The sequence below is a fragment of the Malania oleifera genome, chromosome 6 (assembly GCF_029873635.1).
Source record: "Malania oleifera isolate guangnan ecotype guangnan chromosome 6, ASM2987363v1, whole genome shotgun sequence".
Classification (NCBI taxonomy): domain Eukaryota; kingdom Viridiplantae; phylum Streptophyta; class Magnoliopsida; order Santalales; family Ximeniaceae; genus Malania; species Malania oleifera.
The window spans coordinates 13,659,188-13,684,647 of record NC_080422.1 but is presented as its reverse complement, the minus strand read 5'-3'; the positions used below and the strand labels follow the sequence as shown (position 1 = coordinate 13,684,647).

General features: G+C 36.7%; 1 protein-coding gene and 1 long non-coding RNA gene across 5 annotated transcripts; one reads left to right on the top strand and one right to left on the bottom strand.

Moving 5' to 3' along the window:
• The first annotated feature begins 9,807 nt into the window (after positions 1 to 9,807).
• LOC131158276 (uncharacterized) lies at positions 9,808 to 12,267 on the top strand. The gene is made up of 2 exons (XR_009137439.1): positions 9,808 to 11,911; positions 12,012 to 12,267. It is a non-coding gene; the product is annotated as an uncharacterized LOC131158276 (long non-coding RNA).
• Positions 12,268 to 13,272: 1,005 nt separating this feature from the next.
• LOC131157652 ((-)-kolavenyl diphosphate synthase TPS28, chloroplastic-like) lies at positions 13,273 to 24,294 on the bottom strand. Of its 4 annotated transcripts, none has more exons than XM_058111962.1 (16): positions 24,238 to 24,294; positions 21,192 to 21,317; positions 20,584 to 20,670; positions 20,439 to 20,515; positions 19,921 to 20,227; positions 19,511 to 19,694; positions 18,742 to 18,962; positions 18,476 to 18,596; positions 18,217 to 18,329; positions 17,803 to 18,029; positions 17,543 to 17,658; positions 17,053 to 17,151; positions 16,393 to 16,647; positions 15,278 to 15,407; positions 14,178 to 14,378; positions 13,273 to 13,579 (listed from the first exon to the last, which is right to left on the bottom strand). In XM_058111962.1, exons 2-16 carry the CDS (start codon positions 21,298 to 21,300, stop codon positions 13,352 to 13,354), a joined length of 2,475 nt encoding a protein of 824 aa, XP_057967945.1. In that variant the 5' UTR covers positions 21,301 to 21,317; positions 24,238 to 24,294; the 3' UTR covers positions 13,273 to 13,351. The 4 variants fall into 4 exon arrangements, with proteins under 4 accessions (XP_057967945.1, XP_057967946.1, XP_057967947.1 ...); XM_058111963.1 differs by having other exon boundaries at positions 20,439 to 20,503; XM_058111964.1 differs by lacking the exon at positions 20,584 to 20,670.
• Positions 24,295 to 25,460: the final 1,166 nt, after the last annotated feature.

Genomic DNA, 25,460 nt, shown 5'->3' with positions numbered 1-25,460 from the left:
CCAGGGTAGGTATGTATATACAGGGTTCTTCATGGCTCTATCCTAGTTAAGGAAAACTATATACAAACATGTGTGGGTAGGCTCTAACCCTATTGACAAAAGGTCCCCAGTTTGGAATTCCATCCTCCCCCATAGGGGTCCGGATAAAACTAGCACTGAGCGGAGTGGTTCGCGGGTCCCATCAAGCTCTGCCACGAAGGGACTGACGCTATTACACTCCTATCTAACCCTAATAGGTAAAGCTCGGGTATAGAGCGTGAAAGTGTGTGAATGCAAATTTTAACCTAATCCCACTACCCCACATGCATGTCACATGCTTATTCAAGCACCCATGGAAACAAATATTTTCATAAAAGTAAGGATATTTTCAAACATGGAAACTAAATGTTTACATTAAATCTATACTATTTACAAATATAGTAACAAACTCTCACATTAAGTCAAGTATATTCAGATGTTTGGGGACTAAATACATTAATTAAAGATATCTACATACATGTTAACTAAATATTCACAATAACCAATGACATCTACCTATATAGAAACTGAATATTCACATTAATTAAAGGTACCTACCTATATGGAAACTAAGTATTCACCTTAATTAAGGATACATACCTATATGGAAACTGAATATTCACATAATTAAGGATATATATCTATATGGAAGCTAAATATTCACATAATTACGGATATCTACTTGTATGGGAACTAAATATTCACATTAATATCTGTATGGAAACCAAGTATTCACATTAATTAAGGGTATTTACCTATTTGGAAACCATATATTTACATTAATTAAGGGTATCTACCTATATGAGAAATAATATTCACATTAATCAAGGGTATTTACCTATTTGAGAAGTAATATTCACATTAATGAGGGATATCTATCTATATGGAAAGTAATATTTACATTAATAAAGGGTTAGCTATCTATATGAGAAGTAATATTCACATTAATGAGGGTATCTACCTATATGGAAAGTAATATTCGCATTAATGAGGGTGGCAACCTATATGGAAAGTAATATTCACATTAATAAAGGTTATTTACCTATATAGGAAGTAATATTCACATTAATGAGGGTATCTCTATATATGGGAACATTAATTAAGATATCTATGATTATTAACTCCAAGCTATCTACAACTATGGTAACATATATATATTTACTAAGTCAAACGTATTATAATTTTAACAAATTACTTTATTCAAATATAGGGGTATTTTATTAACAAAAGTTGAGTAATTAAAAGACTTAATAGATTTAAATTGAGATAATTCCTAATTAATTATTGGCTCGACTCTCAAATGTCCTCAGCAGAGTCGGTAGGCTGTTGCGACGTCCTGGCACACAAGTGCCCCGGGCAGAGAAATAAAAAATGTGGTTTAATATTTTCGGGGAAAACAATGAGTATCAAAGTCTCCACTAACCCTTTAGTGTGATTAGAACACATGATTACTACCTCGTTAAGGGTATAATGGGTCTATGTTACCAGAGTTTGGGTCGGGAGTTCGGTTACACGAGGGGAAGGTATGAGCACCCCCAACGCGCACGTTCTTACGAACGGTACCTAATTAATTTGGAATTATCCCTAAGTTAATCTAATAAGTCTTTCAAATTATTCATCTATTAGTGGATTTACAAATATACTTGCAATATAAATAAATAAATAAATAAATAAGTAATACAAGAATATATGTAATATATAAATATATACATATTCCCTCAGAACTAAGGGTACATGAAGCTTGAAAGTTGACACCCTCACATTAAAATCATAGGGATAAAATCAAAAATAATTTACAAAATACACTCCAAAATTTTGGAAATCTTTTAGGGTTTTTCTAAGTATTAAAATACTAGTTGAGAGGTTTTTGGAACTCAAAGAAATAAAAATAAAAAAGTGATTTTCAAGTTTCAAAATATTTTTCTTGGCTTTTTCTACTTTTCTGATTTTTATATTCTTTTCACATTTTGCTGAATTTTGAAATAACAACAAATCAAAAATATTTTTAGATATTTCTCTTAATTTTCTACTTTTTATAATTTTTCGTATTTTACTGAAATTTCAAATAGCTAAATAAAAAGAAGAAAAATATACTACTAATACTTAATAATAGTAATGAGAATGGTAATGGTAATAATAATAAAATACTATGATAATAATAATAATAATAATAACAATAATTATAGACAAGTAATAATAATAATAATAATAATAATAATAATAATAATAATAATAATGTATTGGGCCCTAGGCAAAAATAGGGTGTCTACAGTTGCGACGTTTACGATCTCGAAGGCTTGGATGAGTCCTCCAATACATCTTCCACAGCTTCTACATAAGGAGTGGAAGTGGGCTTTGTTATCATAACATCGGTTTCACCATGTACATAGACCAATTGGTTCCCTACTACAAATTTCAGCCTCTGGTGTAGGGAAGATGCGACCACCCCAGTGTTATGGATCCATGGCCTTCCCAATAAGCAGCTGTAGGAAGGTGTGATGTCCATTACCTGGAATGTGACGTCGAAGATGATTGGCCCAATCAAAATGGGAATCTCAGTTGCCCGTACGGATTCCCTACGGGTTCCGTCGAAAGCCTTTACTACTAGATTATTCTACTTGACATACGAAGGGTCTACCGGAAATTTCTGAAGAGTGGTCATTGGCAAGACGTTGAGGGACAACCCGTTATCGACTAACACCCGAGCTATCATATGGTCCTTACATTTGACCGATATGTGCAGTGTCTGGTTATGCCCTTTTCCTTCTGACAGGATTTCTTCATCACTGAAGGTAATATAATTGGTTGCGGAAAAACCTCCAATCACATGGCTGAGCTTTTCTACACTGATGTTTTGTGGTATATATGCCTGATTAAGTAGTTTCAGCAGTGCTTCTCTTTGAACCTCCGAATTTAAAACTAGAGATAGAACAGATATATGCGCTAACATTTTTTCAATTGATTAACCACGTTGTACTCGCTGTGTTTGATAAGCCTAAAAAAGTCTTCAGCCTCCTGAGGTTGAACTGGCTTTTTAATGTTCTTGCTTGATTCCCCGATTTGTTTTGTATCCGGCTTCATAGAGTGTGCTAGTGCATATACTCTACCACTACGGGTTATACCCGCAATATTTCCTATATCTTCCATGCCCCGGGCTTGGCAATCGTACTTCCAGGGTACCCCCTTGTCATTCTGATATGGGAACGGCCAAGGTACCGAGATAACTAGACGGGTTGGGGCCTTGGGGACATAACTGGATTTCTTTGCTAATGGTATGAAGGGTTTGGTGCGGGTACGGGGAATGCTCTTGTCCCTCATCCCCCATAGTTGAAATTTCCCCATCTTTTTGAATGGAGCCGACTTCTATAGCCTTGTCATCCAAAATTTTGCACAGGGCCCACCTAATGGTTTTGCAACCCTGAACAGTCCTTTTCAACGAACTCTGGCATTCACAATGTGCGTCTTTGGCACAGGTAGCCTTTGATTCTACTAGGCCTGCCTTCCTGAGCTCTTGATGTATCTAATCCAAAGCAACACGATCCAGGTTGGCTTCTCGTGTCTCTTCGAGTCCTACCTCGACCATACTGACCTGGTCTCCCTCGTGATTTGGTAAAGGGTTGCTTTGAATACCTACCGGTTTATCATCAAAGGCCAGCCACCCTGCATTTTTCAATGACTGAACTTTATATTTGAAAGCTCAACACTGGTCGATGGAGTGACCTGGAGAGTTTGCGTGGCATGCACAGTGGGTGTTGGGATCGAACCATCAAGGTGGTGGATTAGTGACTGGAATGACTGGTATGGTCTTCGCCATTCCTTTCTCACACAGTTAAGGAAACAAATCAGTGTAGGGCATTGGGATTGGGTCAATCCTTCTAGCATTCCTTGGCATATCCCTTTCTCGGACTTGATTATTTATCGGTGCCGATCTTGGTCGGGGGGTTGCGAACTGGGGCCTCAGGCCCACATGCAGTTTTTGATTCACTGTTGGTTCCATGTAGAAAATTTCTCCAGGTCTTTGGTGTCGGCCTCTCTGCCTTCGGCTCTTGGTAGACTCCTGTATCATTTGGGTCTTTTCTTCCTTCCTACCTTTGACCCACTTCTTGCTTGGGCCACTATCGGCACTCCTAACCTTTATCCATCTAGCTTTGACGTCGGCTTCCACTTTGGCCCCTGCCACCACAATGTCCATGAAGTTATGGGGGGTGGATCCTACCAGGTGTGAACGGTAGGGATCTTTTAAGGTCCCTACGAACATCGATATTGCTTCATGGTCACCAACCGGAGGATCCACTTGAATGGCCGCGTCCTTCCAACGGTGCGCGTACTCCCTGAAAGTTTCTGTTAGCTTTTTCTCCATTTCAAAAAGGGACATCCTGTATGGAGCCATTTCCAGGATATGACAATATTGCGCTTTGAAGGCATCTGCCAAGTCACCCCACGTGTGGATCTAGGCTCTATTCTACTGGACATACCATCTAGTCGCTGTTCCGGTAAGACTGCTTCGGAAGTAGTGCATCATCAACTTCTCATTATTAGCATAGGTGGCCATTAACTGGAAATATATGCGGAGGTGGGTCCGAGGGCATGTGGTCCCATCAAACTTCTCGAAGTCTGGCATTTTAAATTTTAGGGGAAGGACTATATTAGGCACCAGGCAGTAATCTAAAGGTTTGGTGGTATTGGAGGCCCGAGTCCCTTCTATGGCGCTTAGCTGTTCTTCCAGATTATCACATCGGTATTTCATCACAATTTTGCTTGTCCCTATGCCCGCCATTGTCGATGAGGGCATCCCCATTCTTGTTGCTGCCGGGATAAAAGGCGGCACGCCATGTGGTGGTTTCTCAGAGGTGAATGGCGGCGGTCCAGAAGATTGCTCATGAATCGGCGTAAAACATGGCATTTGGATAGGATCAGTTTCTTCTTCATGATCCTGATCTTGGATTGTCTTCCCTTTCTTTAGCAGTAGGTCCAATATCTTCTTAATCTGATTGCTCAACTCTTCTTGCCCCTGCTCGATTCCCAGAACACGACTCTCCAATTGTTCTGCCATGGCCTTGGCTTTTCTACGAGTGTTGTAAGGGTGCGTATTTGCCTCAATTTTGCTGGAACTTAGTCACGTTTGGCCTGTTTCGATCCCCTGTTCATGAAAAACTTGTATTTTTTTGGATAAATGCATGTAATGAATGTTTATGAGTATGCATAAAATTATGGGTGAAAAAGTACAATAATGCAGTCCTATGCGCTTTAGCCAAGGTTCTGGAAAAAATCCTCGTCATTTCATTTCAACTTTTCATACAATTTTCAGCAAGAAATACAAAAAATTCCCATCTAGTCTACACAGATGTCAGATTCTGATTCCCTAGTCTGCTCCCGACAAGGCAGCTTGAATCTTCGAGGGCTGGCTCTAACTTTGTGAGTGCAGCACTATCCACCTTCTGTTTCAGTGCTTTGTATTGGGCTTCCCAGTAGTTAGCCTTTGTCACACAAGGCTCTATCTTTTCTAGCACTTTGTTAAAGTGGTATCTTTGCTTGTCAAACTGCTCTTCCAGGTCCTGTATGTACCGAAATTTTTCTTCAACTTTTGCTTTTGACTCTTTCAGCTGTCGGACCTTTTGACCAAGTGCCTTTTGAAGTCTTTGCGTCTCCCTTCTCAGGACTGCCAATGCTTTCTTTGACTGTGAGCTCTGAATCTTCGGCTTTTTGCCTAGCTCGTGTTGAGGATCTGCTGAATCTTTCTTTCCTTGTTCTGTCAACTATTCTCCAGAGGTCTTTCTTCCAGACAAATGCATGGTTTCTTTTGGCCATTTCCTGAGAGTTGGAGCTTTTGTCTCACACAGAACCTGCGGGTTCACCCTATTACGCCTCCATAGTTCATAAGTCTCCTGGGCTCCCGAGTTTTGACTGCTGGCTTCGACTATGTGCACATGCTTCCATGATACAACAAATTCCCGGATCTTCCTTTGGCTATCATCAGCCTCATAAGCGAACTGAGCACTGCCAGTCCATGGATCATGGGTACAAACTGTAATGCACTTACTTGCCTTCGGAACATAAGTGGTGCGTAGGATATCCCACCCTAGGGGCCTAGCAGTGGGACCTAAGGAAGGTCTCAGCATCTGTATATTACTTTGGACTGGTCAATCCATGGTGCCTGCCATACGATCCCTTTGTTGACTAGATTCTGCAGTCTATCTTTCCATTCAGTTCTGCTGGCGTGTTCTTCCCAACGAGCTGCCTCAAACTATGCCAAAGGTATTCTAATCGTTGAGAAAGAAGCGTGAAAGTATCCCTGGATGCACGACAAATGACTTATCATCCAAACATAAAGCAATGGCACGCAGCAAGTCAACCTAGCGAGCCTTCTGGTCCGGCATTTGTTAAGAGATCGAAATGTTTCTGCCAGAATACCGTAGACTGGGTTAACCCTTCCCTCACCTGGGCGATGAAGGCAATGGTTGCATGATCGATGATTCCTAGTTCCTTCGAAAAGATAAGTAGGCCATAGATGGCTAATGCTAATAGGTGCAGTTGGGCTTCTTACTTTTCCTCCTTCTTAATCAAATCTTTCAGGTGTTCCCAAGTGATCTTTGAGTCTCCTAGATTTTGGACCTTAACCCCGGTGGCTCTGAACAAATCCTTGATGACAGACGTTCGAGCGGGCGCATACATTTTGTAGGGCATCGGTAATTTAGCTAGATGCAACAGTGAAATGTATTCCTCTATGGTGGGAGCCAAGTCTACCCCATTTAGAGTAAAGCAGCAATACGTCGGATTCCATAATTCCACCAATGCTTTAATCATGTGAGAGTCTACAGAAACATGTAAGAGAAAGTTGATGTGTCCGTATATCTGAGAAAATGTCTAACGTCCCTGAGGTGTCCACCCCTTTCAAATATCTCTAAGTTCCTTCGGGGAATTGGATCGAGTATTGATGTCAACCCTGCCCGGTATCTCAAGCACAGATCCCTTACTCGCGCTGTCACCCCTCTTCTCTTATTGACTTTCGGAGTACAGTTGCACTATTGGTTCGGTTTCATAATGGACTACTGTGCTCTCCATGAATGAGTCGAATTTTAAACAGAACTTTGGCCAAGTATATGGGAATACCTAGTATGAAATGCAGGATGTTATTAAGCATGCAACACATCTTAAAGCTCAAGTTATAGACATATAAAATCACAAGGAGAAGGCTGGAGCCTCTGTCCCAACCCCGGGTAAGTATATACACAAGGTTTCTTGAGGCTTCATCCTAGGCAAGGAATTATGGTCAATCATGTGTGGTTAAGCTCTAACCCCTATTTGGAAAAGGTCCCCAAATTGAAACTTCATCCTCCCTCACAGAGGTCCGGACAAAGCCCGCACTGAGCGAAGTGGTTTGTGGGTCCCCATAGGCCATGCCACACGGGAACTGACACTATTACACTCCTTTCTAATCCTAGCAAGGGAAAGTCTGGGTATAGAACTGTGAGAGTGTGTGAGTTTAATCATTTCAACCTACAACTTCTACCCCACATCCATCCATTATTCATAATTTAAACACATGCCCAAAAAAATAGCAAGGGAAGCAAAACATCATACTTATTCAAAGTATCACTAATCACATGCTTAACAAGCAGAACTAAACACATCCTCATTCACGTACCAGAGCAAACAGGGTATTCACAATTATTCATGTATATGCAACAAAATTTGTACGAAAATGAAAGGGAGTAATCAAGAAGGCTTATTTAGATTTGATACTAGGATAATTCTCAATTAATCACTGGCTTAACTCTCAAGCTTCCCAGCGGAGTCACCAAGCTATCGCGATGCCTCGGACCTAGCCTTGGAGAGAACCGCTCTCTCGGTGCAAAATATGGGTGCGGCTGCAAATTAGGAAAATGGATGTGTGATTTTGAAAATGCAATTTTCGTGGAAAAATAATGTGTGATGGAGTCGCCACTAACCTTTTGAACTGTGGTTAGAATACTTGATTGCTACCCCGTTAGGGGTAGAATTGGTCTACGTAACTAGAGTCGGGCTTGGGAGTACGGTTAAGTGAGGTGAAGGTATTAGCACCCCCTACGAGCTCGTTCTTACGAACGGTACCAAAATAATAAAAAACTATCCCAAAAACAAATCTGATAAGCCTTTCAAAATTACTCCCTTTCAAAAATCAAAAAAGTGAAAATACTATATAGATATTCCCTCAGAACCAGGGCAATCTGATACTCCGAAGAGTTTATGCCCTTGGTTGCAATTATCGAAAAGGAAAATCGAAAATTGGATACAAAATATACTCCCGGAGGTTTTGAAATCTGTAGATTTTTCTAAGTAGGAAAATACTATTCCAGGAGGTTTTCGAAGTTTGTTTGGGATAAAAATGATTTTCTTTGCCTAAAAAATATTTTTGTGATTTTTCCGAATTTCAAAATTACACAAATAATATCAACGGAAATTAGAGTGTGAAAATATTTTTTGGGATTTTTGAGAATTTTTGTGATTTTTTTGAATTTTTTGGATATAATAATAGCATATAAGCGAAATGGAGAGAATCGGGGTGAATCGGTCTCGAGAGTGGTGAACCGGTCAAACGTTGACCAATGTGGGGAAAACTAGTTTAAGGTCTTGGTCGAGATCATGCTTTTAGGATTTTTCAACATTCTTCCAAATAAAATTTGAGGCGAAAGCCATGAAAGTTAGAGTTTGAAAATATAATTGGGAATTTAAAACATATTTTTGAAATTTTGAATGTAAGGAAACAATCCTAACTTCAAAAAATGTTTTGGAAACTTTTCTTGGATTTTCTTAAAAAATTTTCAAGTGTAAACAAATTTTAAAGCTTTTAGAAAATTTTGAATTTTTCTGAGAATTTTTCTGAATTTTTAGGTTTCCTTTTTTTAATTGTTTATGATTTTTATGGATTTTAAAAGGGAATTATTTGGAAATATATAATAAAGAAGAACTGGAGTAACCCGATTTAAGGAGGGGTGGACCGGTCGGGCTCTGTCCGGTCCAAAAGGAAAACTGTTTTAGAGGTACAGGTCCGAACCATGTGCCACGTGCCAATGCCTGAGAGACTGGGAAGTGTGTGGTATGATTCGTCCACATGGCATGATCCCGAATGCTTACCGGGAGGCTGGGAACAAGTAGATGGGATCTGCGACATGGCGATATCCTGGCCTTTTAACGCAGATCAAATGGTCAGGAGATAATGGCATCGCACGCGTTCCTGATCGTACGTGGAAGAAATGGGATCCACGTGTCGGGGATCAAGAAGATCCCTTGGCGCGAGACGGTCCTAGCCGTAGATGGAAGTCGGAGATATAATGGTATGGGTGAAGCGCGTCAGGATCACATAAGTGGCCGCATCTTCACCGTGCATGGCGTGAAGATCTGACGGCCATGACTTTTGAGAACAGGAGACGCCTTTGCATTGATTTTGAGGGAGAGCAGGGGACACGTGGTATGGCGCGGGTGGATGAGCGGGGTTGGCAGTAGTGCTTTCTGACATGGGCAAAATCCGGGTCGTTGATGCTACGAAGATCGAACGGTGGTGGTCGAGTTGTGTCAAAGCTACTGACGAGTGAACCATGGCCTTTCGATGGATTTGGATTGGAGGGTGACAGGCTATGCGTGCACAGATTGAGGACGTGGCTCAATCTGAGTCGTTCATGAAAAATGTGGATCGGGTAGCCCTGAGAGTGACACATGACTATGTGATCCGATGGGTATGTGCACGCCACGCGGTGAGATCCTATGGCTAGGAGGCCGTGGATATTTAAACTCTCATTTTTGTGTTTTCTCATTTATTCATCTTTCTTTCACATGCTCCCCGTTCTCTCTTTCTTCTTCCTTCACAAATTTCATTCTTCTATCCTCCGGCTTATTCCCCCTAATGCCCTGAAGTCTCCATCGCTCTGCAGCTTCTCCAACTCAACTTACCACGATCAAAATTTTACATCCCTCCTCTGTGCTCTCACATGCTTTCTGTTAGTTGAAAAAGCACCTCCCTAAGCCCTAGCTTTCAACAAAATCCTCTCCAAACCTTCGCGATCACGTGAGAATGGCAACGGAGTCCTTTGGAGATGCCAACGGCAAATTGTGAGCCCCCCGGGAGGCGTTGTAATGTGAGTGATAGAGGCAGACTCTCAAGGGAGAACTCTCTCAAATTCCGAAGGACAAACCCAACGGAAAAGATAACTTTCCTTCTCTTTTCCCTTTTTATTTTACTATTTTATTTGATGTCTAATGTGTTTTGAAGGTCATGATTTGAGTGCCGACAAGTTCTGGTAGTGATGACTCTGGCTTATTTGATCGGGGTCTCGATTTTCGAGTCAAGGGTTAGGAGCTCAGGTTTAGGGTTGGAGATGGATTATGTATCCTGGAGTGTGTGAACACTGTTGAGGTTTGGTTAGGGTAGGGACAGAAGCCGGAGGTTAAGGATAGAAACGAGTTGACTCGTTTCTAACACAGTTAGTAATACTCGGGTCGACTCGTGTGAGTCAACCCGGTGAGTCGAATGGGCTCGGTGAACCTCGAGTCAGACTCGAGGGAGTGTGTTGGATTTTGGCTAAGTGGAGCTAAAATTGGGTTTGATTCAAAACTGGATGGGCCGGGTTGTTTTGAGTTAAGAATGGGCTTCTAGTATTATTTAAAACAGAGGTGAGCTGGGTCAGTCTCAGTTGGGTTTGGGTTTGATTTAAAACGCAGGAAGGCTTGGGAGTTGAAATTTTTGAAATGGGCTTGGTTTTCAAAATGGGCTCTATGTGGATCTCGTGGATTATCTGGGAAATGGGCTTTGGTTTTAAAATCTGGAAATGGGCTTCAGTGGGTTTTAAAACAGGTGCTGGGGGTATTGAATTGAAAGGTGGGCCTTGGATTGATTTTCAAAATGGGCTTTGAGGGATTTAAATGGATGGGCCTAGGTTGACTTCTTTTGAAACGAGGCCTCGGTTAATTCCTAAAACGGGCTGGGGTTCAACCTTTCGAAATGGGCTTGGCCCAGTGGAATTCTAACATGAGCTTGAGTTGACAACTAAACTGGCCCGAGGTTTAGTTTTTTAAAACAGGGTTGGGTTTGACTCGGGGGTAAACTTTTGAATGGGCTTTGTTCACCACTGGGCCAGACCAAAACAGAGGAGCATAGTGAAGTTAGAAATGGATAGGCGCGGTTAGGCTTCAAAGCTTGAAGATGGGCTTGCTTTTGAAACAAAAGGGAGTCGGTGGGTTATGCAGGAGTGTTTCGAACCCGAACCCAAGTTCGGAAGCCTGAATCCGGATTGAAGTGAGAACCTAAGACTCCCAGGGACACCTACACTTGCACTCGCACACAATTCATATGTGAACTAAACAAAATGGAAGTGAGAGTTACACTCTTACCTTTTCTTTCCACTCCACCTTTCTTCTTCTCCAGTCTGTCTGGGTTGTCTGTGCCTGCATTCTGAGGTGGAAGGTTATTTGCTCCATCGCTCAGAATCCTGAGGTTGAATGTAGCTCTTGGTGCTCTGACCTCTTCACAGAGTCCCCTCCCTCTCTCTCTCATTGGCTTTCTGAACTTTCTTTGCTCTCCCTTTTTAAATAGGCAAGACCTCTCTACTCTTAATTACTCTCTTTTCTCTTCTCAATTTTTGCAGGGTTATGCCCCATTTCTTTCCTCTTGGTTTTTTTTTTCTCCTAATTTCTGCAGAGCATTTCTATGCTCCCCGGCCCCTTCTCAATCTCAGCAGGGTTTCTCCACTCCCTCTTTTCTAATTTTCGCAGAATTCTCTTACCTTCCCCGCCTTTTTTTATGCTACGGTGATGGGGGCTCCCCTTTTATAGGGAGTCCGAGGGTGCATTTGGCGCTGCAGATGAGGAATGGAGGGCTTTTTGAGTGCCCCCAGGTGGCGTCTCGGGAATGGACGACCTGGTATCTGTCATTTTGTTTTTTTTTTTTATTTTTTATTTTTATTCTTCCCCTATGATTTCTCTCTACTAACTAACTCTCTGCTCCTTTCTTCTACATGCAGGTGGCTCTCAGTTTGTCCAGGTGGCGCTCAAAGAGAGGAGGGCTTTTGGGAGTTCCAGGTGGAGAGTGGGAATTGGCGGGGGATATGAAGGTACTCCCATATGGCTGGCAGGGATAGGCTCAACATCTTTATTTTGATTTTGTATTTCTTTCCTGATGTATGTGTACCGATGTATTCCTCCCATGTTACCCTTTTGATTATTCTTTTATGATGTATGTGTATCAATTTTGACCATTTATTTGACTAATTTTGACCAGAGTAATTGACCAACCTCAGTCAAACAGGACACGACTTTAATCCTTGAATGATGTTGACTTTTAAGAACGAGACCCGATCCGTGAATGGTTAGAGACTATGGTTAATCAACTCCAAATTCCATCTCATCTTGATTAGGACTTTGAACCACTAAATTAGCTGGGAAAACTAAAATCAGACCTTAAAGGGCAATATTGGAATTTGGGAATTTTAACAGATGACTCAGTTTGCAATAGGGCTTCAACTCAAAATCTTTAGTTTTGAACTTTGCAATCCCTAACTTGCTAAGAAAAGTAGAATGACCCCTCTTAATTTGGAGACCTGGGACTTGGGGCTTTATCGTTGCCAATCTTAATAATCAGAAGATCCAAAAATTTTGAAGGCTAAACCACGATGAGTTTGAGAAACTTAGGGGACTCTAATTAAAGAAAATTATTTTTGAAATCAACTAATTAAAGGTTCTTGACTTTAAAGGGGGTCAACGATCCTCAAAGTTTTAAACCCTCAATTCCATAGAGGGGGGAATTGTCTTTCCAATTGAAAGGAATTGCCAACAACAAAAACCTAACACTTGGCTTGAGAACCAAACAATATTGGGATCGGTGTGACTCAACCTTAATTTTAGATCTCGGGGTCATTCGGTGCTTCAAGTCGTCGACTCTTGTTTTGTTGGGTTTTCTTGGGGTGGATGGTTAAAATTGGGGTGACAACAGTTATTAGGTTGGTTGACATTGTCATGTGTTTGATAAAATCAAATGATATAAATTAAAGAATTTAAGGCTAAAGACAAGTCAAAGTAAATTGACCAAGTCTATTTAGATGACATAGATTATTGGTCATTTTATAAGACTCTGAACAGTGAGTAAAAATTGTTCGCTATTTAAGCATTGTGAAGGAAATCAATTGATTAGAGGGAATTAACATTTCCATATGATATGATTGCTAATTATCTAAAAATTTCTAGTTAGAGATTTTAAATGATAAGAATAACATTGCTCCTTCCTTGAGCCATAATGTGATTGAAATTTGTTTTAAATAAGCATAAATAATGTGATTGAAATTTGTTTTAAATGCACAGATCAAGCTCAAATTACTCGTTGAAAGAGCACTTGAGCAATGTGTTGATCAATAACTTCGGGATTACAATAGGTTGTGTAGTAAAAACTCTTTGCTACGATTAGGAAGGTTTGCTTAATGTTGGGATCGATATCATCTGAGGAGTTTTGAAGCACTATCTGCACAAGTTTTTGCATGTCTAATTCGATTTGAGGGGTTGTCATGTTGCTTCTATTGTTGTTGTCACTATCATGTACCTGATAAAATCAAAAGAACAATAAATTAAGAGTATTAAAATTAGTGATTATCCAAGTAAATCAACCAAGACTATAACCAATGATGTAGACTATTTATCATTTCATTAATTTTGATGGGTGAGTAAAATTTATGAGCTATATAGAGCCACATACAAATCACAAAGTATTGCAAAGAAAATGGATTAATTGGATGGATAAAATTTCTATATGACAATGTTGTAATTGTTTGAAAATTTTCTACTTAGAAACTTCTAACGATGAAAATAAGGAATCCATTTTTTGGGGGTAGGGGTTTGGTGCTACCCCCTCCTCCAATTAATTGAGCTAAAGATATTCTTAAATATTAGGTGTTTGTTCTTTTTTCTTTCAAGACATAAATTAGCTAGTAAGCATCCCTAAGGAGACAATTCTACGGTCAAAAATTGAAAGATTTCTCAAGTTGGAATTGTAGGACATGTGAGATGTGAAAGGTTACGGAATAGAATAAAAATGAGCTTTTGTAATGCAGTTGAGACCTAGTATAGATTTTCAACCTCTTGTTTTTTTTCCCCCCCAAAAAGAAAAAGCTAGTAGACTTTTGTCATATATAGGATCTAACCTTTTTCTTCTTCAAATGATGAAGTTGGTGACAAACTCTAGTGGTGAGGGTGGACAAGCTTTTGTAACGAGGATGAGACAATAGCTCCTCTGATACCCAATGCCCAGAACTCAAATTTATGGTACGCACTACAAGCTCTGCTTCACCTTGTTCCCTTATACTGTCTCCTTCCTCTAGCCACGATAGCATCCACATTTCCCACTACAAATTTTGCCACAAAAACACAAATGTCAAAATCACTCATTGATCATATATATAAGAAGCATGTTGCTAATCAGTTTGCAAGTGGTGCATATATTCTTTATTTAGTGTTTTATACACAGACATATGCATGTGTATGACACACACACACACACACACACACACACACACACACACACACACACATATATATATATATATATATGTGTGTGTGTGTGTGTGTGTGTGTGTGTGTGTGTGTCATATATTTTAAAATAATGTCTAGGATAGAAAAAATCAAAATAGAAGGTCACGTATTTTCATTTTTTAAAGTTTTGAATGATATATCATAAGTGAAGATTAATAATTGATTTAAGTTGTAATTATTTCTAATATATCATACTATAGTTGAGTTTAAAAGCATAATCTTCATTTAGAAATCATCTTTGGAGAAGTCTTCAATAACTAACTTTTATCGTAGCAATCAATTTTTATCTACTAATGAATATTTACCTATTTAAAAAAAAAAAATGTAGGGTTTGAGTCCTTCTTATTACTTGACAGAAGTATTAGGAAATATGGGGATGTTGTCACTTAGAGAATTAGTCAAATTCTAAGGGGACTCAAAAGATCATGCTTATTAAGATAAATGCCCCCCAAGAGTCGCTCAAGTGGTAAACTCAAAGCTCTTCTAGTTAAATGACCAGAGAGTCGTGGGGGTTACAACTTTCCATTGAAATAATACTTTAGCATTTAAGTAAAAAATGGTAGAAGGGTGGGCCCATAATCTCGGTGGATTAGACAAGTGTAAAAAAGGTCTCAAATACCATCATTTCAAAAAAAAAAAAAAGAAAAAAAAGAAGAAGAAGAATAGATCAATAAGTAAATATAAACTTGTAGATGTGTAGTGTAAAACTCACGGCATGACATAAATGGGGGCGGATATTTCTTTTGTGTGCCACCGTTGCCTCTACTGAAAGATGGTTTAGGGTTTCAATTAGGGCCCTAAGAGGACTTTGTGCTGTCTTGTTAGAATCCTTCATAGACCACCTGCAACACATATCATACTTTAGTAACTTTCAAATGTATTTTTATGATAAGAATTATGCTCTTTATATTAAAGAAGCTAGAATGCGGCATTGCTTTTTGGTACTTTCAAATGTATTTTAGTATACCAAAAGATAACCAATGCATATGCAGTGTGTAACCTTTTGGAAATGATTTTGATCCTCATCTCTCCCCTTAGGCTTCCCAATAGTACCTTATTTCTAATGTTAGCATATGCAAGCACCATTATTTTTAGCATTATTAGGGAAGTAAATACTCTATGTTACTTTATACTACATATACATAGATACTCTCTTAGAGTTCCTACCTTCATCATCTTTCAATATCATTTAATTTTTCAATAATTAAAATTTTTTTCAATACTATTAAACTAAAAAACAAACCATATAATGTTGATGCATATAAGTAATCATTTTAATATAATGTTGTCTATTGTATTTCTTTTTTGTTATAATTTTTGCTAGTTAAATAAATTTTTTTTTTCAATAATACTCATGAATGAGTGGTCTTTTTTTTTTTTTTTAAGTAATTAATAAATTAACAAAACAAGGACGAATGTACATTTTGCATATATGAAGTAAGCCAAGAATTGCCTAACATGAACAAAAAATTGTTCTTAATATATCATTTATCTCCAATGAACTCATCTTGTCATTGATTTAGAAAGTTACTTTTGATACATTAGAAAAAAAATAAGATTCATTTCTCTATTTTTTTCTTAAAAAAAAATTGGAAGGAGTGAGAATCCACACATCAGTTACGACTAAAGTTTAGGCTACGTTGAATTTTATCTAAATTTAAACAAATTTAAATATAAAGTTTCAAATTTGTGTCCTCAAACACAATAAAATTTAAAAATTTTGATAAGTCAATATAGAGAGAAGTGATGTGAAAAGCTTGATGAAGATGACACTACAATGATAGATCTAAATAATTATCTCACAAAGAGAACTAGTTAACCACATACCTTTTGTCATTTGTATAGTTTGTATTGCCAAATGTACTTTTGAATTCATGGATGAAGGCGCTCCTCTGCTCCCTTGTAGTTTCCTCATGGTTGAAATAAGATGAAATCATGTCCACCATTATTGTAGTTTTAGCCCATGCCAATCGCCCCTTAAACCTTTCTGGTTCAAATATACTAGCTGCTGTAACAAAATATGCCAGGAGAAGTGTCTTTCGACTCACCCCTAACTCTCCAAGATTGTACTTTTCATACCACCTATGTTTTTGTTCATTAGCATAGATCATTTTGTAAAATATAATTAAAAAAATGTTTAATGTTCCCATTTATTACGGGTAGTATTCCGACTAGATACGTGACAGTGAGACTCATTTGAGATGAGGCTCGTCCATATGTCCGACCCGTATACTATTTGAGACACATGATTTGAGATATTTATCTTGAATATATTGATATTTGGTAGTCCAAAAAGCCATTTCTTTTTTATTTATAGGGTACCTATAAGTTAGAAGTACATCATGTGCCCAACCCATATACTATTTGGGACACACGGTTTGGAATATTTATCTTAAAAATATTGATATTTGGTAGGCCGAAAAGCCATTTATTTATTTATTTTTATTTGTGGGAACCTATAAGATTGAAGTACATTTGGTTACTTACTTTTGAAAACTAGCCCATTCAAATTGATGCAGTGCTTGGCAGTTGTTGTAGTCTAGTTTGGCTAACTCAAGATAGTTGTTGTTGTTCACATAAGGCATCCTGAAATCAACGTTAAACATGACAAGTTAAAATGTGTTAAGTCTAAATTAACACAAATTCGATTTATCACATTTTAGAGTGTCTTAAAAAAAAATTGTTAAACCTAATTAATTATTTTGAGAGACATTTATTAATTTATTTTATTTCATGATGATGATTGTAAGCACAACATAACTTTAAACTCTTGTTTAATTAAGTGATGAAATTAATAGCTGTTTAATTCACCTTTTTGTATCATAAAAAATATATAGAAATATGAAATGTATAAAAGTCACAATAATAAAATGACAAAAGTGAAAAATTGAATGAAATTTGACTAGTTCAAATAACTTGACCAAGCTCGAATGTCGAATCACACCTCATAAAAACCAAATAATAATAAAAGAAGTACCTATAAAGGGTCTTGCCAATCCAAACATCGTTGTCACCACCATATTGTTCTATATAAAATCTAGCTTCCACCCGTGGTAAGCTTGCATACCATGGAACCTCTAGTGCATACCCAACCTATATTTTAAAAAAAAAATTTATAAATACGCACTTTTCTGAAAGAAATTCTTTGCTTCCAATATAGTTGAATCTCTTTTTATTAAAGTATCTCTTTGGGTGTGTGGGTGTGTGTGTGTGTTTATATACACACATATGACATACCTCCCCAGGTAAGTCTTTGATTATAATCCACTTATCAAGGAGCTGTTTGGTAGCTTGTTTTTCTTTAAGAAATTTGCATGAGAAATTCTTGGCATCCTCAAGAATCTTCTCTCCCGGAAACACCAACTGAGAAGCTCTGTACAAATTAAACATTCCGGTGACTGCTTGCGTTGACTGTCCTGTGAAGCAGAAGAACTCCCCGTCGCTCTCAAAATGTCCAAACACGTCTGATCACAAAAGTGCATGAAAGATAATCACTAGAAAGATAATTAATGGAATTAATTACCATATAGATACTCTTCATTAAATTATATATATATATATAATATTCATAGTTTAAATGATGAAAATAATTTTAAATTTAAGATATTTTTAGGATACAAACTTAATTTTCACTGAAAATAATGAAATTACCTGCGGAGACATCGAAGCCATGTAACCTAAGAAGCTTGAATCCCATGGCTGTGTCATCTATGTCATGAACCGGTGTATTTCTTGCCCAGCAAATTCCCCGTTCAGTCCAATATCTAAATTTATTATTCAATTGCACAATTGATGATAGTATTCGATACATAGGAAAGATATGAAGTTGATTGCTAATTAATTTACATATTCATCATATACTTTTTCATTTTATTCCATTCAAGTCTATAGTAACACATTAACAAAGTACCTATGGACATAATGGGCGCATTTTGTAGTTTCGGACTGGAAATATCGAGAAATTCCGAGGCGTTCCAACCGATCCACGATCCAAATACGTTCGAACAAGTCCACCGGATAAACATTTGGTACTGTTAAGTTGAATAAAGCATTAGTAAACTTAATTAGCTAGAATTCAATTAACTAAGACAACTTAATTGAATTGAATTGAATTAAAAACTAGGGCAGGAACAATAAAATGCATTAATACTTAATGAAATAATATAGATTAATTACCTCCACCATTAAATTTTTGAACAGCATTGTTGAGATAAGCAAGACAATTATGGTTTTTGGTGTGGATGAGGGCAAAGGCAGTGGAGGATGGAGAGAAAAGGAAAGACCCATCCGAGCACTGCAGCTTTAGAAGCTTTTCCCAGTCAAGCCCTGCCAATGCCATGCCTTCCAAGCTATGCAGCAGTGTTGTGGGCACTTGATGCATTATGTCTTTTGGTATCCTATCCAACACCCACTATATTATTATTATTATTATTATTATTTTTATTATTATTATTATTATTATTAGCACTACTACTGAAAATCATTGTCATAGCCTCGGGTTTTAACTCCTCTACCATACATGTATAATGCATAGCATCAATACTTCATATGTTTAAACATCTATCACATAATAACATGATATCAATGTGTTTAAATGAGACTTTTTCATCCTTCTTTTTTGGATAATTCGGGATTCCAGCCACCATCGCTCCACTTTGATACTATGATGTGAGACCAAATTCGAGGGTGGAAGCCACCCGCCCATTGACGCACCCTTGATAATTCACTGGATAAAACTCTCAAGGGGGAATCGACCCGTGACCTTAGGGTTACCAAAGTTACACGTCGCCCTTACCACTCGAGCCAACCCGATTTGGCTTTTTTCATCTTTTATATGATAAATTCTTAATATACATTACATAGTTAATAATAGTAGCTTAGTAGAGAAGTTGGGGCTGAAATAAATGACATAGTTTTAGGCTTGAAGTTTAAATTTTGAAACTACCTTGTGAGTTTTAGATCTCTTCTTGCATAGATTTCTTGCAAGATAGGAGAATTAGTAGGGATTTTGATATCGAATTTTTGAGCTATTTCAACGAGCGAAGGGAAAGCAACTTCGAAACCAATCGGCATGTGCTCAGCATTCTCATTTTCAAGCTTGCTTATGTTTTCCTTGATGAATGACATTCCTGTCATGACAAAGTCGCCAATTAATTAACCAACTTAGTTTGCTAATTAATCAATCAAAAAAAATATAAATTTTATTAAAAAATATCTCTAAAATTTTACAAAATCACAATTCACTTTCAAAAGTTTAAATTTCAATATTGAGATATTGTGAAAAGGAGCTAAATGCATTGTGTAGTGAAATTTAATCTAAGAACTTGTCATGTAAAAAATCATTGTACTTCTCACCTTTTTTGAATTTGTCGTGATGAGTATTCCATTTTTTCAAAGCAATCACACAAGCTAATGTGTTAAGGATCCTATCGTGGGCGGTAAACACCAAATGGTCACCCCAGGAACCGTCGGAAAGTTGATTCTCGGCGATCCATTGAAGGCTAGATGGAAACTGAGGAGCACCACTCCCATTGACATCTTCCACAAGAGCAACCCATGCTGTGTCGTAGGCTGATACTGTTATTTCTCCATCTCCCATTGATCCCAACATTGATCTTATTCTATCAACGCGTTCCTTTATCTCATCATTCGATACATAAACCTTAATCATTCATTTCAACCCAAAGACATAATCAAAATCATAATATATAAGGTTTGGGCATAATCAATGATTGCTTACGCTTACTAGGGATGAATTCTTCGTTTTTGAAGATCAACAGTTTACTCATCGGCCAAAACTATAAACACATTAGGAGCTTCCATTGCTCGCTGTGAGTAAAATGAAATGAGTTAAATGGTGAAATTAAAAGTACCTCAGGAGCTTCCTCTTCTGTGTCATCCTCCACAGTCTCCTGGCACTGTATCCCATCGTAGAACTCTAATTTGTTTTCTGCACGCACAATCAATTTCGTGCATACATAAATATGAATGTGTATAGTTAATAGTATGGGGACGTACCTTGTGTTGTAGGCTTGGATGTAGCCTTGCACGTCGCACGAAAATTGGAATTTAGCTGTTTGCCTTTGGCCCCCGACAGCCAAAAGGCTATAAAACCAAAAGTTTTGATGTTGACATATGACCATCAATCAGAGAATTAATTGAGAAAATTATTAATAAATTAATATTATTTTTGAATTAAAAAAAAAAAACAAACATTATTCATGAAGTAAAGTAATAAATATAAAATTAACATGTGAAGTGATGTATACTTAAAAGTAATGGTCCTATTATAAGAAATTCAAACCTACTAATTACAAAATATTATTTTAATGCCTGAATCTATTAGTTAATAAGGTTCACATCAAATTATTTTTCTTGTTTGCAGCTCAAGTATTAATGTAACGTTTTATAATTTAACAAATTTTAAATTTTGTACAAAGGAATAGTTCGTTTTAAGTTAGATCGCGTAATTAATAGGCTTGAAATCTCATATTTAGAATGAATTATTTATGTGCATGTGGGTATATTTATGTCTTAAATGACTAATAGATAAAGAGCATGAATAAACAATGAGGCAGTCATACATATTTAATGAAGCTAATATTAGTAAGAACGCACATGCTTACCAGTGAAAGATTTTGGGGAATCTTTGGAGGCTGGAGATGAGCGTGATATGCTGGGAGATGTTAACGTTGGAGAGAGGCCAAAGAGGAGAGTGGATGCTTTAGAAGACATGTTTTGCTCTTGCTTTCCTGCAGGGGGCAAGGAATTTAAGAGCTTGCTTATAAGGTGATAAAAGAGAGAGAGAGAGAGAGAGAGAGAGAGATGTTTGGCTAATTTAGGTTTGAAGTCTGTCCTACTAAGTGGATTAGGCAAGTCTTAGGATAGAGGTTAACACTTCTTTTATAAGAAAATAGAATATTTGACCTAAAAATGTACTTGCAAAAATATCAATATTGGTCGATGTATATGGAAGCACAAAACTCAATAAATAAAAACTACAACTAGCAGTAGAAAATCACAAAATACTAAGGTTGAAAAAATCATGGATGAGGCTGATGAAATTGGTGGCAATGGTTCAATATTGAGTAATATTACAGGTTATTTGAGGGTTTATGACCATTATGGGCCACATGGCAACACGAGAGAGCCAGGTGCATGATGCCCAAAACCCCTTTTCTTCTCTCTTCTGCTACCACTTAAACATTTTTCATGTTTAGGAAATTAGGTTAGGTGAATGTGCAATTAGTGCGCTCTTTACATATAGAGGTGTATTAGCAACCGCTTATGTACACATTCTTAGGTTTATAACTTGTAAAATTCCAAATAACAGAAAGTAAAAAAAAAGAAGAGTTAAGAATTTATTATACACCCCTCCCTGCCCCAAGGCAGATTATATATATGCTTTTTATTTTGAATCAAGAACAATTGAAACTAGAAATATGCAAATGTAATAATGAGAAGAAATCTTTTAATGAAATTTTCTCAAATTTGAAATAAAGAATTGATGTTTTCTTTTAATGAGGCATTTCTTATGTTTTCGAACTTTTAAGGTTATTCTCTTATCATTTTTGTCATGTTTTTCTTTTAAAAAAAAAAAAAGTATCGGTACATAGTTATAATTATTGAACAAAAGATTTTCCTTAAACTAACTATGATAATGTGCAATTAGTTAATTTCATATTTTTAAAATTAAGTCGTGAGAGGAGAATTTATTGCAAGAAAAATGTTGTTAAAAAAAGTATTAAAATTTAAAAATAAATGAACAAAGAGAATAAAAAATGTTGATATTAATATTTTATTTTAAATAAGAAAAACATAAAGTAAAGCGATTGTCAAGTTGTTTATTAATTAGGGCAAAGACTTTGTTGCACAGTAGAATGGAAGGAAACAATGTGAAGAACTCGTTGATCGGTAAAATGTTAGCCTAACTTTACCTCTTTTGTAGAAGTTTTTTGCTCATAAAAATTTTACATATCACCTTTTTTACCTAATTGGTTATATGCAATTCTCATAAGATAGACTGATATTAATAATAATAATATTTTTATTTGCTATCTAGTTGGTTATAGACATTTTTCAAGGGTCGATTTATAATAATTACAATATTATTTTTCATGCATCATAAAAATTCATTAGACAAGGACACCATCATAATAATAAACTACAAAATAACTCCTCTTTAGCATCAAACTTTTATAGACAAATTGATTTTCATCACTAAAAGTGAACGGGAAGGTAAAATCATTTTGGTGGACTATTCCAAGATAGTGAACACTAACTCTTTGAGATAGTACACAATAGGGGTATGCAAACAATCAATTCGGTCAAATTCGGTTAATTAACCAAATTAACCGAAATTTTCGATTAACAATAATCTCTAACTGAACCGATCGAATTAGGTGTTATAACCGCATCGTACCCGACCGAACCAACTTTTCGGGTAATTCGGTTAATTAAATAAATATGTATTATATTAGTTATATTTAATATTACTAATTTATATTTAATTTTTAATTAATTAGTAATTCGGGTAATTCAGTTAATCGAATTAAAATTTCCCATACCTGAACTGAAAATCGAATACCCAAAATTATCTAAATCTATAACCGAACTGAAATGAACCTCTATATTAACCGAACTGAACTGATCAAATTCGATTGATTAATTCAGTTAAACCTAATTAATGCTCACCCTTTGTAAGCACTTCAGAAGAGAAAATTTATTTTAGCATATTTAGCAATTTATTACATGATAATTGATTATGTTGGGTACAATAAGGCGGCCGGGGGTCATAAATTCTTAAAAATACTATAAAAGCCATTTTAATTATGTAGCATTTTCACATTAAATGAGTGAAAAATAGAAAATAAAATTTAAATTAGAGGCTTAGAAAATATATATTGAGAAAGAAAATTGATGCATACTTATCATAAAAGACTTGACCCCTCTTTATTTTCTCTTATAACTAATTTTTTTCTTATTTGTCCATATCAATAAAAAAAATGTTAAGAACTACAACATCGGAGAGTTCTATTTCACGGATCATGTAACTTTTGATAGATCTTACTAGAGATGAATATTTGATATCTAGTATTTTGGTATAAACCCTCGAAACTTTATATGAACAACACCTAGCATTTTCTTTGTTTATAAATATGGTTTCTTTTTTTTAGGTTTGTTCATAACAAATGTTTGATCTCTTGATTTGAGCCGATTTTTTCATATGAAAAATACAAATGCCATGTGCAAAACTGTTTGTTACAATGTGGAATGGCTCAAACAGGTCAACTCAAGTGATAAGAATGAACTTGTGACTTTGGAGACCCCAAGGTCACAGGTTCGATTGCCCCTTGAGGCATTACACTGGTAAATTACCAGGAGAGCGTTAATGGGTGAGCGGCTTTCACCCTTTAGGTTTGGTGCTGCACCATAATATCTAATGTGGCACGATGGTGGCTAGAGACCCTGAATTATAAAATAATAATAATAATAATATTAATATTAATAATAATAATAATATAGAATAACTGAAATATATTTCATCTGTAGTTTTTTTGATGACATAAACATGTTACATAATTTGATAAGCTTTATTTTAAATTATCATTCTACATAAAATATGAATGAAGGGGGAAAAAAACAATATTGGATATGAATACAGTATCGTACCTTTGATGTGATTTTCTGGAGATGTTTTTCCTTTCCTTCTCTTCTTGAATATATCCTCTCCGCCAGTACAAGGAAGTGTGTTGTATTTATATAAATGTCAAATATATTTAAAATGCATAATAATTATTACATGCATTCATATTTATTAGGCGAACAAAATTATAAAGTTTTTCCATCCACTCTTTTAAGGGAAGGTCTTAACTCTCGGGCCCCACTTCTCCACTTTATAAGTCATAAGAGAGTAAGTGCATGTATCTTGAGCAACCCAAAAATACTAATTGAGCTGTGCCCCAACTATTTTGTGTGGTATGAGTAGAAACTATATTTAATATGCATAGGTGCATTTAAGTATGGGCTCTAGGCATTGAAATCAATCTTGACACTTTCCAATTACTTTATAGAAAAAATTAGATCCTCTTTTATATATATTTAAGGAAGGCCTTCCCCCCAAATAAATAATTAAACACATATTTTAGGTTAGAGTTTTTTATGGAAATATTTTTTTTTTTTAAAAAAAACACAAATATAGGGTGGGTGGGGGTATATTTACGGTTTTGAACTCAATTAACTTTCCAAAAGTCGGTTTTGAGTATGAAAAAAAAAAAATACAAAATGTAGCATAACCAACTATCCAGAAGTTGATTTTGACTGACAGAACCGCTCCCCCTTCTCCTTTTGGCTCCTTCCCGATGCCACATTGCGGAAAAAAATAAATAAATGAAAGAGTCAAAATTGACTTTTGAAAAGTCGATTTTGACATGCAGGTTATGTGGGAAGCTCCCGTGCACTCCCTTCCCTAGTCCCCTCCTCCCTGCCTTCCCTTGACTGACATGACTGCTCCTTTCTGAGGCCACTCCGTTGAAAAAAAATAAATAAATAAAAGAGTAAAAACTGACTTTTGGAAAGCCAATTTTGACTTGCAAATTACTTGGGGAAACCCCTATGCACTCCCTTTCCTAACCCCCTCCCCTTGCCTCCTCGCGTGCTCCCTCGCCCCCACCCTGGCGTTCTATTTATTCTCCTTCACCCTCCCACTTGTCATTCATCCTTTCTCCTTGCTTCTTTCTTTTCCTTCTTCTTCCTTTCTCCTCTAGCATCCCTCACCACCTTCAACTGCTAAGTGAACGTTTTGCATATTTACTCTTGTAACTGCTCTCTTTCAAAAGGGTTAGTGATGATGTTGTTAGTGACATTCACTAATTTCTCGTTTTTGCTTTGATTTT